Here is a 13,315-nt window from a genome sequence, read left to right as displayed (position 1 = left end):
TTAAGGCTTAAGTGCTCATTTTTCACTGAAACGAGTTTTAGAATCTCAGTGAGATTAGCCATGATGCATAAATTCATGGAAAAAGTCTGTATAGTTATTTATGACCATCATTTATCACAGTATTAGTTAAAGCTAAAGTGTTTTCACTGCCAGGCATTTTTTCCAAAGCATGTCTGACAAACAATAGTCCAGTTGTCAGCTTCATTATATGGACAAAAGTATTGGGACACCTGCTCATTAATTGTTTATACTTAAATAAAGTAATTCATTAGTTGTTTATAAATCATTGGTTGTTGGGATCAGCAATTTCAGTTAAATATATCATATAGCAGATGAACACAGTGATACTTGAGAAGTAAAATGTAGTTTATAGGATTTACAGAAAGTGTAAAGAAAATTTGGGCACCCTTGTCATTTTATAGATTTGACCTACATACACTGGGGAATCCAATTATGAGAAAGGGTTAAGGCACCAATTGAAGTTTTTCTCCTCTCTGCATCTTCTCTGAGGAGTGGCAACAACATGGGAGCCTCAAAACAAAACTCCCTCAAATGACCTTAAAACAAAGATTGTTCAACATCATGGTTTAGGAGAGGGAAACAAAAAGCTCATAATCTCAGAGATTTCAGATGCAGTTTCCACTGTGAGGAAACATAGTGAGGAAATGAAAGATCACAGACACAGTTCTAGTTAAGACCTGAAGTGTCAGAACAAGAAAAATCTCAGATAATCAGAGGAGAAGAATGGTGAGAACAGTCATAGTACAACCTACAGATCAGCTCCAAAGACCTACATCATCATCTTGCTGCAGATTGAGTCACTGTGCTTCGTTCACACAGAAACCTGAATTAAACCTGACCGAACTGGAGATGTTTCGTAAAGAAGAATAATCCAAAATACCTTCAACCAGAAGCCAGACTCTCATTGGAAGAAGCAACAGGAAAGGTTTAGAGGCTGTTATTTCTGCAAAAGGAGGATCTAATAAATATTGATTGCACCTGCCTAATTTTGTTAGGCAGAATTATTGCACACTTTCTGTAAATCATATAAACTTAATTTCTCGGCTCAATTATCACTGTTCGTCTGCTATATAATATATTTAACTGAAATTGCTAATCCGAACAACCAATGATTTATTAAGAAATCTCAACTAAGGCTTCTTCAGACAATGCTCAGAAGATGCTCAACACCCACATGCTACACAGGACTGGGCCTGAATTCTGAATACTCTTCATGTCCCCAAAGGAAATTAAAAGACAGTCTGTCCCCACTTTAATGCAGTAACAGCTCCTTCTCTTCTGGGAAGGCTTTGTACTTGATTGCATTTAGCTTCAAGAGCATTGGCTGGAAGATTAGTTCGGGATCACAAACACCACTTTAGCTCATTACCCAGAAGGATTGGATGGAGAAACATCATGCCAGAGGACACAGTTCCACAGATCTATAGCTCAAAGTTGGATGCTTTATAGCCCTCTAGCCCTTATCTGACATTAGGCAGGGCAATATGTTGATCTACTCCAGAGAGTCCTAATCTATTGGCAGTGTTTTTTTTTTTTTTTACAGTGAGATGTGGGTGGAGTAATTGATTAAGGAGGTGTGAGATGAGTGATTCAGGAGATTGAGTGGAGCAATTCAGGGTTGAGGAGATGGGTGTGGAATAATGGAGCATTGGTTTAGGACTTGAGCGTGGAGTATTGGGCATTGATTGAGGAGATGGGGTGGGTTAATGGGGCATTGATCACAACTTTTAATGGAAAAAGACATGGTTAAGGTGATTTGGGTGGAGAAATGGGACATTGATTGTGGAGATGTGGGTGGAGTATTGGGGCATTGATTGGGGAAATGGCGGTGGAGTAATGGGACGTTGATCTCAATTATGAATGAAAAAGACATGGTTGAGGTGATTTAGGTGGAGAAATGGAGCATTGATCTTAACTATGATGAAAAATGACATGGTTGAGGTGATGTGGGTGGAGTACGGGGCATTGGTTGAGGAGATGTGGTGGGGTATTGGGCCATTGATCACAACTATGATGGAAAAATAACATGGTTAAGTTGATAAGGGTGGAGAAATGGGGCATTGGTTGAGGAAATGGGGTGGAGTATTGCCGGATTGATCTCAATTATGAGGGAAAATTATATGGTTGAAGTGATGTGGGTGGAGAGATGGGGCTTTTATTGAGGAGATGGGATGGGGAAATGGGGCATTGATCTCAACTATGATGGAAAAAGACATGGTTGACGAAATAGGGTGGAGTATTGGGGCATTGATTGAGGAGATGTGGGTGGAGTATTGCCACATTGATCTAAACTATGATGGAAAAGGACATGGTTGAGGTGATGTGGGTGGAGAAATGGGGCGTTGATTGAGAAGATGAGGGTGGAGTATTGGGGCATTGATCACAACTATGATGGAAAATAACATGGTTAAGTTGATGTAGGTGAAGAAATGGGGCATTGCTTGCGGAGATGTGGGTGGAGAAATGGGGCATTTATTGAGGAGATGGGGTGGAGTTTTGGGGCATTAACCTCAACTGTGATGGAAAAGGACATGGTTGAGTAAATGTGGGTAGAGTATTGGGACATTGGTTTGAAGAGATGGGGTTGAATATTGAGGCATTGATTGTGAAGATGGGGTGGAGTAATAGGGCATTGATTGAGGAGATGTGGGTGAAGAAGTGGGGCATTTATTGAGGAGATGGTGTGGAGTATTGCCGCTTTGATCTACCTATGATGGAAACAGACATGGTTGAGGTGATGTGGGTGGAGAAATGGGGCATTGATTGAGAAGATGTGGGTGGAGTATTGGGACATTGGTTTAGGGAAGTGGAGTTGAATATTGAGACATTGATTGAGAAGATGTGGGTGGAGTATTGAGGGATTGATCTTAACTATGATTAAAAAGGACATAGTTGAGGTAATGTGGGTGGAGTATTGGGGCATTGGTTGTGAAGACAGGGTGTCAGAATTGGTAGATTGAGTTGGCATAGTGAGATGGAAAAGGACATCATTGATATGGTGTGGGTGGAGAAATATGGCTTTGGTAGAGAAAGTGGAGGTAGGGAGCAATATATGTTGGTTGATGAGATGGGTGGAGTAATTGGGAGCTGAGAAGTGTTGAAAATATTTGGCAAATAAGCAACCTAGCTGAAAAAAAAAGGCGAAAACTAAACTTACATAGGGAGTTTGTTCTGTCATCAACCTGCAAGTAATCCAGCTCAGAAAAAAACAGCATCACAGCTAAAGTGCTTCAGTCAAGGTTGCAACCAGCTGCTGTGTCTGTTATCTGTTAGCATCTCAGTTTTAACCTGGCTGTTAGCAACCTGCTAAATATCTATAAACTGTAGCAGAAACAATGTATTGAGCATGTTTGTGTGTGTGCTGGGATCTTAAAAAAGTTCAGGTTTTTATAGTAGTTTAGTAGTTTTTTTTTTTTGGGTTGGACAATGAAACTGAAACACCTGTCATTTTAGTGTGGGAGGTTTCATGGCTAAATTGGAGCAGCCTGGTGGCAAATCTTCATTAATTGCACATTGCACCAGTAAGAGCAGAGTGTGAAGGTTCAGTTAGCAGGGTAAGAGCAAAGTTCTGCTCTAAATATTGCAATGTACACAACATTATGGGTGAAATACCAGAGTTAAAAAGAGGACAAATTGTTGGTGCACGTCTTGCTGGCGCATCTGTGACCAAGACAGCAAGTCTTTGTGATGTATCAAGAGCCACGGTATACAGGGTGAAGTCAGCATACCACCAAGAAGAATCAACCACATCCAACAGGATTAACTGTGGACACTGTAAGAGGAAGCTGTCTGAAAGGGATGTTCGGGTGCTAACCCGGATTGTATCCAAAGAAACATAAAACCACGGCTGCCCAAATTATGGCACAATTCAATGTTTCAGTTTCATTGTACAACCCTGTATATAAAACTCATGTAAAAATGTTTAGTTTTGTTCAGTTTCGATGCGTCCCCACTAGAAGAGTGGAGGTGAATGTTTGCGTATGAGAGAGAGGGAAAGTGGCTGTCGGAGGAAAGCAAAAGATCGAACATCCCAAACACAATTAAACGCTTGAGCAGTTTGAAATGAAGAGGTAAGAACTCTGCTGCTCTGAACGCCAAACATTTACACACTCAGGTTGTGTTTGTTGGGTTTGTTGCTCTCAGCGGAGGCCTGCGTGCACTACTCAATACGTTTGCTCTGCATGTGAAAGGAAGGGTATAATCTGCAGCTGAATATTTGTGCTGCATGCAGTTGTGTGTGTGTGTGTGTGTGTGTGTGGGCCTGTGCTGCAGGCTTCTTCATCTGTGTGGGTGTGTATAGAATAATCTTTACATACCAACACTATAAATGACTCTTATTGGTCTATAACGAGAGACACATCTTTACATCCAGATTTAAGCAGTCCCAGTTCGACTCATTAGAGTGTGTGTCTGTGTGTGTATATTTGTGTGTGTGTGTGTGTGTGTGTGTGTGGGTTTGTCATTCCTCCAGGCCATCGTCTCCCTGAAGCTGTGTGGCAATCAAATCTCAGCTCTCCCTGCTTCCAACAAATGGAAATGCTCTCAACTCCGAACACTAGACCTGTCCAGAAACCAGCTTGGGAAGTAGGTCGCTCATACACACACACACACACACACAGTTTCTAATGATCTGATGCTGCAGTTCTGCTTTTTAACGCTGTTGGTTTCAGGACAGTGGAAAACACCAAGACCAGAAGACTTCCCTTCTTAACCACGTGGACCCGCAGAGACCCAGAGCCAGGTACAGTACAGCCTTCATTCAGAATCAGTACATTTACTACATAGTTACACTCTGAATATATTGGAGACTGTATAATATCTCTGTGGCAAAGCTTGCTAAAAACATTTGGGTTTGATATTAAAAGATTATTATGAGACAAAAGATCAAAGATTTCAGCTTTTATTTCAGGTATTTACATCTGGATCTGACACACAGTTCAGAAGATTAAGCACCTTCTGTCTGAACCCACACATTTTTCGAATGAGCAAAAGTATTGGAACAGATAAAATTAAAGTAAATTAAAGTCAGTCAGAATTAATATTTGGCTTTTGGGTAATTATTATTTTGCTGAATGATTAAGAATTTCAGCGCTAGCTCTTTGGCTGTTCAGAGAGGATTTTATTGGTCTATAGTCTGCCTGTTTGCCGTGTTAAAACAAGCTACGTGGGACGAACCCCTAGCTAAAAGCACCCTGGGTTACTGGAACACTCAAACACTCCCTAGTCTAGTGCTATCTAGTGTTCTCGATAATGTTATTGCTGCTGCACCCAACCTTAGTGCTGGAGAAACTTTACTAAAAACTCACCCTTGGACCAATAGATAGGAAATAGACCAGAAAATAGACATTCATTGATGGTGTGTCTTAGGGGTGGGCAATATGGCTCTAAAATAATATCACGATATTTCAGGGTATTTTTGCGATAACGATATACTTGGCGATATAGGAAAACTAAAATAATTTATTCATTTCAGGAATATAGTATAATAGTATAACAGTATAATTATAATGTGGCAAAATAAATAATATAGCATAAAATAATATAATGCAGCAAATAATGCAGCAGAATATTTAGTGCATGCATATAAACTGCAAACTAAAACAATTATACAATAAATACACCTAAAGCTTCACAGTAAATAATAGACTACTTTTAAGACAGAACAGCCCTATTATCACGATATGGATTTTTAATATCATGATATTTCTGTGTCACAATATATTGTATACGATATAATATTGCCCACCCCTAGTGTGTCTTATAGTCCGGTGCGCCTTTTAGTAAAAAATAAAAATAAAAAATAAATAAATAAAATACAGTAATAAATATATTATTTAATATCACATATGGGCCATCAGAGGACAGCTTTTTTTTGTATGACAAATTTTACTTTAATTCTCTAATTAATATATGGAGTGTGTTATTACTATCATGATATGTTGGATGATTGACTTCTGTTACAGTCTAGTGAAAATCTCAATTAGGGTTGTGCCATATAGTATAATATGCAATACTATCACCAAATAAACTTTATTTTTTATTTTTTTGCAGTAGTTTATTGCTGAATTTTTTTAAAGAATATTGTTGACACAAAAATACCTTGATATGTAATTATATTATTTTAGGGCCATATCACCCACCCCTATTGCATATGATGCAATATGCCACACCCGTGTTCCTAAGGGCCTTTTCTCCACTGGTTGATGGTTGGAATATAGTGCCTTCAGGCTCGCTCTGGTGTTTCTGGTGTACTGTTTTGGCTAAAAGTATGTAATTTTAGAGTCTCTGGTAATCACACATGTTGTTTGATCTCCTAGTTTAGACTGCTGCTATCTCTAATTAAACAAAGCCACGTTTGCCTTGTAAGGTGGCATTAGTGAAAGTCTTCAACACCAATTTAAAATTCCCATCATCTTCACTTCACTTCGCTGCACAGCCGTTAACTTTAGCCAGTTCAGTCACGGGAGAAATATTCCCCTTTTTTCATTCAATACCGCAGCCGCTCTCCATGCCCTTCTATGGCCGGTGATCAGTGTGCTGCTGCAGAGCGTGTGGTTGCACTAACTCTCTCCTGCTCTCTTCTGGCAGCCTGTCCGGTCCAGTTTCCCGAAATCCTGCGGGATTCGCTGGAAGTTCTCTTCCTGAACGACAACCAGCTGGAGTGTGTGCCTCCGTCCGTGTGCTTCCTCAAAAACCTCTCCGAGCTCTATCTGTCCAAGTGAGTCACTGTTGGAGAATGGGATTGTGGGAGGTGTAGTTTTTGGGTGTAGATTGGAGTGGTCAAGAGCTGATTTTATTTGCAATTCATCCCAAAAGTATTGGATGGAGCACCATCATTCCAGAGAACACAGTTTTACTGCTCCACAACTCAACACTGAGGTATTGGGGTACTGGGGTAAGTGTTTTTTTTGTCAGTACTGCATCTGTACAGGGCATACAGAGGATTGAAATTGCGTTACTCTCCTTCCCAAAGTTACAGCAGAAAAAAAAAAAACAAAGACATAGTTGACTAAAGTCCAACACGTATTTTTTGCACTGTAAGGCGCACTTAAAATTCTTTAATTTTGCCAAACATTGTCAGTGCGTCTTATAATCAGGTAAGCCTTATGTTTGAATTTTAGCAGTCAGGTTGTAAGGAGCAGTAAAGCCACTCCACTGAAGTACAGCGTTATACAAGAGTTTCAGTTTAGCCTGAGGAACCGAGACTGGAACGCATTAGCATTAGCCGCTAACCGTGCTAAACTGTAGTCTGCGTGTTTACCGTGTTAAAACACTCTATGTAGGATAAAACACTTGCTAATATCGCCCTGGGAACACTCATTGTTCCTCAGTGTAGCTCTGTTGGACTGCGTTAGCTGCCAACCCTTGTTAGCGCTATCGGTTAGCCGCTAATAATAATACTACTGCTGCACTCATCCTTAGTGGAAATCTGGAAATAGACTGAATTTTTTTTTTTTTTTTTTTTTTTTAAGAGTTACAGTTTCCTTTGCTTAGCTTTACAGGTCTCTCCACTGCTTAATTAGAATAAACCATGGCAGCATCCCTGTTCCTTACAAGTGTTGCTTAATGTGCCTTATAATCCAGTGCACTTTATGTATGAAAATAGACCAGAAAATAGATGTTTATTGACAGTGTGCCTTATTATCCGGTATAATTGTATGAAATTAAAGTGCGAAAAATAAAATAAAAAACTAATAGAAAAAATAATAGACGCTAAACAAGGTCACAGATATAGAGATATGTGAGACAAAAGGAAGTGAGACAATAATGCAATTTTAGAGTGAGTGTGCACCAGTTAGGTATGAGTTAGTTAGGGTTAAAGAGGGAATGGCAGTACTAGTATAAACAGAACCCATATAAATAGTAGTGCAAATATAGTGGTATTAATGTTTAAGACTGGAAAAAGTGAATGAGTGCTAAAGTTATTTTAAGGTTATAGTTGTAGACTCTACAATGTAGAGGGAATTAAAATGGGCATGATTGTACAAGTAAAGGCAGTAGTGCAGGTATGTGTTGTGTAAGTGCATATCAGGCATTTACACAAGTAGCATCCACAAACATTTGGACATATGTGTAATGTAAATTGAGCTGTGTAATATAGGGAACTGTGTTCTGTGGAATAATAATGGTGCTCCTTCCATGTCAATGAGGATGTTGGTAATGGTCATCATTTAGCATCCTGACCTCACTAGCTCTTACTCATCACTGAATGCAATCAAATCCTCACAGCAATACTTTAGCAGAACTAGTAGAAATCCTTTTTAGAACAGTAGAGACAGTTACTTCAACAAAAGCAGGATAAACTGTTGTAATTGCCTTGTTTTTCAAAAGAAATGCAGTTGCACCATTACCTTTGTTCATATAGTGTATTTATCTATATACGTTTAACGTTTAAATACAACTTAAATATGCTTAAAAAAAATCGAATATCTCTGTTTGGTTCACTTTCTCCAGTAATCCTGGCATCCAGGAGCTTCCTTCTGAGCTTGGCCAGCTCTCCAACCTCTGGCAGCTGGATATCGAGGAGCTGAACATCTCCAACGTCCCTGCAGACGTCCGCAAAGATGGTACAGTGTAGACACTAATATTTGTGATTATACACTCATCGTCAACAGTGCAACAGTGTGTTGCTTCAAGAAGTAATCAACTGACAGGAGTGAAATGTGGTGGGTAGTTAGTTGTGCCAGACTGTCATCAATAATGTCAGGTGTAGGCACTGAGCGGTCCAGCGGTCTAAAGCTAAAACTACCACTATGATTGGGAGATTGCTGGTTCAAATCCAGGTTATGCAGCTTGCCAGTTTTCCCCTCATCACTCCTAGGGAGATGTCGATCAGCACAAGGCTTATCAAAACCAAGTCGCTGCTCTTTTCTCAGAGTGCACTGTGATGCTACTCGGCAATGATGCATTGTTTGAAAAGAGGCGGTGGCTGACTTCACATGTGTAGGAAGAGGCATGTGCTAGTCTTCACCCTCCTTGCATCACCAGTGATGGGAGATATCCAAATTGAAAACTTCTGGAATATAATCAAGAGAAAGATAGATGATCACAAGCCATCAAACCAAGCTGAACTGCTTGAATTTTTGTGCCAGGAGTAAAGGCATAGAGTTATAAAAAAGCAGTGTGTAAGACTGGTGGAGGAGAACATGCCAAGATGCATGAAAACTGTGATTAAAAACTAGAGTTATTCCATCAAATATTGATTTCTGAACAATTAAAACTTTATGAATATGAACTTGTTTTCTTTGCATTATTTGAGGTCTGAAAGCTCTGCATCTTTTTTGTTAATTTGAGCGTTTCTCATTTTCTGCAAAGAAATGCTCTTAATGACGATCTTTTTTTGGGGGGGGGGATTTAGGAGAAATGTTGTCTGTAGTTTATAGAATAAAACAACAATGTTCATTTTACTCAAACATAAACCTATAAATAGTGAAATCAGAAAAAACTGATTCAGAAACTGAAGTGCTCTCTTATTTTTTTCCCAGAGCTGTACAGCTGAGTAGAAATTGAATGAGTGGGACAATTAAAAAATAAATGATATAAAAAAAACATATGTATATAATCCAATGTTATTATATTGATGTCCTGCAACCTTTTCCAAAGCAGACAATCCAGTGCACTATTCCAACAGGACAATTCTGGATAATAGATAACTGCAAGACTATTCAAGACAATTAAGATGGATTGTTGCAGCGCACCATTAGGAACCTCTACAACTCCATGCTGAGACATGTTTGGCATATAATGCAAAACACACAACTTTTATATGTGTATCTCAATAAATATGACCAATTGTTGCCCATATCCATCTAGATATTTAATAATTTATTTAATCATTTATTTACTCTTCCTTTTGAATAGCACTGCAGTCCAACACTTCCTTCTGGGTGCAACTGTTGTAGCAAAGCAACCTTTTTGAAGGATGAGTGTACCTCCCTCACGCTGAGTGCAGATATTACATTTTCTTATGTTTCCACTTCGCCCAGAACTTTCATGAGTCAGTCCTCGAGTGGCCGTCCAGCTGGAGCCGGACACCGAATCGAATTGCTCAAATTGAATATCTGTAGTGTTCTACAAACACCTCACAGCAGGCACATACGGTTTCATTCACATTTGTTTCATACACATGCACGCATCTACCACACACATACACACACACACACACACACACAGCATCACACACTCCCAAACACACTCTGACCTACATCTGCTGGATCAGCTTAATCGCAGCACACTCCACAGAGCCGGCAGGGCCGTCAGAGGCAGCGTGTCTGTGGAGATGACACTGATGGGTTCAGTGATGTTCCTGCCACAGTACAGATCAGTGTCAGATCTCTATAATCTGCCTGTGTTCAAATGGTAAGATGAGACGGTGCAAGAAAGTCCAGATTTACTTTAATGTCACATGATGGAGAGGAGAAGATGAGTCCAGGAGATAACAGCACTGTGCCTCTTTTTTTTTTTACTGCATTTATGGTGGTGCTTGAGAATTTGTGAACCCCTTAGAATTTTCTATATTTCTGCACAAATATGACCTAAAACATCATCAGATTTTCCTAAAAGTAGATAAAGAGAATTCTATTAAACAAATGAGACACAGATATTATACCTTATAATTTATTTATTGAGGAAAATTATTCAACATTACATGTTTGTGAGTGGCAAAAGTATGTAAACCTTTTCTTTCAGTATCTGGCATGACCTCTGAACTGTTGATCAGTCCTGCACATCGGCTTGAAGGAATTGTAGCCCATTCCTCTGTATTAAAAAGCTTTAATTCTGGGATGCTGGTGGGTTTTCTCACATTAACTACATGCTTCAGGTCCTTCCACAACATTTCCATTGGATTCCAAAACTCTAACTTTTTCTTCTTTACCATTCTTTGGTAGAGCAACTTGTTTGTTAGGGTCATTGTCTTGCTGCATAACCCTCCTTTTCTTTTTCCTTTAGAATGCTCTGATATAATTCAGAATTCATTGTTCCATCAATGAAGGCAAGCCATCCTAGAACACATGCACCAAAACAGGCCCAAACCATGATACTACCACCACCATGTTTCACTGATGGGATATGGTTCTTAGGCTGTAATGCAGTGTTTTATTTTCTGTACATAACACTTTTCACCTAAACCAAACGTCCACATTCTTCCAATACCCTTCTCTCTTGTTCATTTTTAAGTTTGCTCTTACTGTCTTTTCTACGTTTTTGTTTACAGGACCAGCAGCTGTGTTGGCGTTTCTGCGGGCGGAGCTGCGGCGGGCAGAGCCGTGCAAGCTGCTGAAGCTGATGGTGGTGGGGCCGCCGCGGCAGGGTAAGAGCGCTCTGCTGGAGGGGCTTCAGACCGGAAAATCCACCTCATTCATGTCCTCCGATCGCAGCGTCCGCACGTCCACCTGGGAGCTGGAGCGACCAACCGGAGTCAAAACCGGCGTAAGAAAACACTCACACACACATTTACATAAAAAGTTTGGGTATTTATTCAGACTGACTTACAAGGGTACTTTGTTGTTTACTTTAAAAATATCCAATGCTAGTTTGTAGAAAATAGAATCAGAAAGATTCTTCAAGCTTTGATAAGGTTTGGACACCATAAGAGAAAGATGTTTAGGAAAAGATGAGTCTTCACTCTGTGTTTGAAGACCGTGAGTTACTCTGCTGTTCTGACATCCAGTAGAAGTTCGTTCCACCACCTCGGTGCAGAACAAAAATCATTGCTTGTGCTTCAAATATTTTTCCTACGCATATTGCTTTATGCATTATAGTTCTTTTTAAAGAATATCAGCATTACAATGACAAAATTCAATCAAATTATATTAGTGGTGTCAATCATTTAAACATTAATTATAATAAGGATTCTTTTTTAATGCTGCTGGTTCCCAGTGTATTTGAGAGGGGGCAGTCACAATAGTGTAGTGTGTTTTAGGTCAGGCAGACTAGAGCTTTTTTTACTGTATTATAATATCTCAGGAGAGAGGGGGAGAGAGAGAAAGAGAGAGAGCAAGTGAGAGAAAGACAGCGCGAGTTAGCAACAGAAGGCACGAGTTAGCGAGAAAGAGAGAGAAGGAGAGAGAAAGAGAGAGTGAGAGAGAGAAAGACGGCGCGACTAAGCAAAAGGCAGCGTGAAAAAAAAAAGTGAGAGAGAGCGAGTGAGTGAGAGAGAGACAGCGTGGGTTAGCGAGAGACAGTGCAAGTTAGCAAATGAGTAAGAGAGATAGAAAGACAGCGCGAGTTAGCGAAAGACAGAGCAAGAGAGAGAAAGACAGCAAGAGATAGCAAAAGGCAGTGTGAGAGAGAGACCGAGCGGGTGAGAAAGACACACGAGTTAGCGAGAGAGAAAGAGAGAAAGAAGGCGCAAGTTAGCGAAAAACAGCATTAGACAGATAGAGAGAAAGACACACGAGTTAGCGAGAGAGAAAGAGAGAAAGACGGCGCAAGTTAGTGAGAGAGAAAGAGAGAAAGAAGGCGCAAGTTAGTGAGAGAGAAAGAAGGCGCAAGTTAGCGAAAAACAGCATTAGACAGATAGAGAGAAAGACACACGAGTTAGCGAGAGAGAAAGAGAGAAAGACGGCGCAAGTTAGTGAGAGAGAAAGAGAGAAAGACAGCACGAGTTGGCGAGAGACAGAGAGCGAGTTAGTGAGAGGGAGAGACAGCAGCAGTTAGCAAGAGGCAACGTAAGTGAGCGAGAGACAGCGCAAGTTAGTGAGAGACAGAGCAAGAGAGCGAGAAAGAGCGCAAGTTAGCAAGAGACAGCATAAAAAAGCGAGAGACAGCGCGAGTTAACGAGAGACAATGAAAGAGAGAAAGAAAGACAGTGCGAGTTAGCAAGAGGCAGCATGAGAGAGAGGGAAAGACAGCGCAAGTTGGCGAGAGACAACGCGAGAGAGCGTTTGTTGTGTATTGCTGTGCATTGGGCGCGATTGTGCGCTTTTCACCAAAAACAGTTAGAACTGTTAGAAAAACTTCAGATTTGGTGTTGTAACTACATAGTTAATTATGTAACAATTTACACTAAGTTTGCGCTGTGAAGAGACAGGGCAGTGTAAATCGGTGTTCTCAGCTGGTGCTGTACTCTTACAGCTGAGCTGATCTTCTCCAAAAAATCATTAAAAAGTCTAGAGTTTATGTATGGTTCTGTTTGGAAACTGTTTTCAGTACGAGTCCAGACTGCTTATTCACTCTGTCTGTATTTATAGTGCTTTTTAAAAGCAACACTATTAAAATATATTTCCCCCATAATCCTGTCACTTGTTTGCAAAAGTAAAGCAGTTCAGTCTGCTTTTGAAGACAAGTTGTG

General features: G+C 40.1%; 1 protein-coding gene across 2 annotated transcripts in view; it reads left to right on the top strand.

Moving 5' to 3' along the window:
- The window catches only part of lrrk1 (leucine-rich repeat kinase 1), a 150,066-nt gene that overhangs the window by 59,705 nt on the left and 77,046 nt on the right, over nucleotides 1-13,315 (top strand). For both annotated transcript variants that reach the window (XM_049465458.1, XM_049465459.1), the window contains 5 exons: nucleotides 4,493-4,605; nucleotides 4,692-4,762; nucleotides 6,610-6,739; nucleotides 8,476-8,588; nucleotides 11,237-11,451. In XM_049465458.1, the coding sequence (XP_049321415.1) occupies nucleotides 4,493-4,605; nucleotides 4,692-4,762; nucleotides 6,610-6,739; nucleotides 8,476-8,588; nucleotides 11,237-11,451 (642 nt within the window). The remainder of the gene's footprint in view (nucleotides 1-4,492; nucleotides 4,606-4,691; nucleotides 4,763-6,609; nucleotides 6,740-8,475; nucleotides 8,589-11,236; nucleotides 11,452-13,315) is intronic.

This window comes from Astyanax mexicanus, chromosome 16, assembly GCF_023375975.1.
Source record: "Astyanax mexicanus isolate ESR-SI-001 chromosome 16, AstMex3_surface, whole genome shotgun sequence".
Lineage (NCBI taxonomy): Eukaryota > Metazoa > Chordata > Actinopteri > Characiformes > Acestrorhamphidae > Astyanax > Astyanax mexicanus.
The sequence above is the reverse complement of the archived record's forward strand: the minus strand, read 5'-3'. Positions and strand labels throughout refer to the sequence as shown.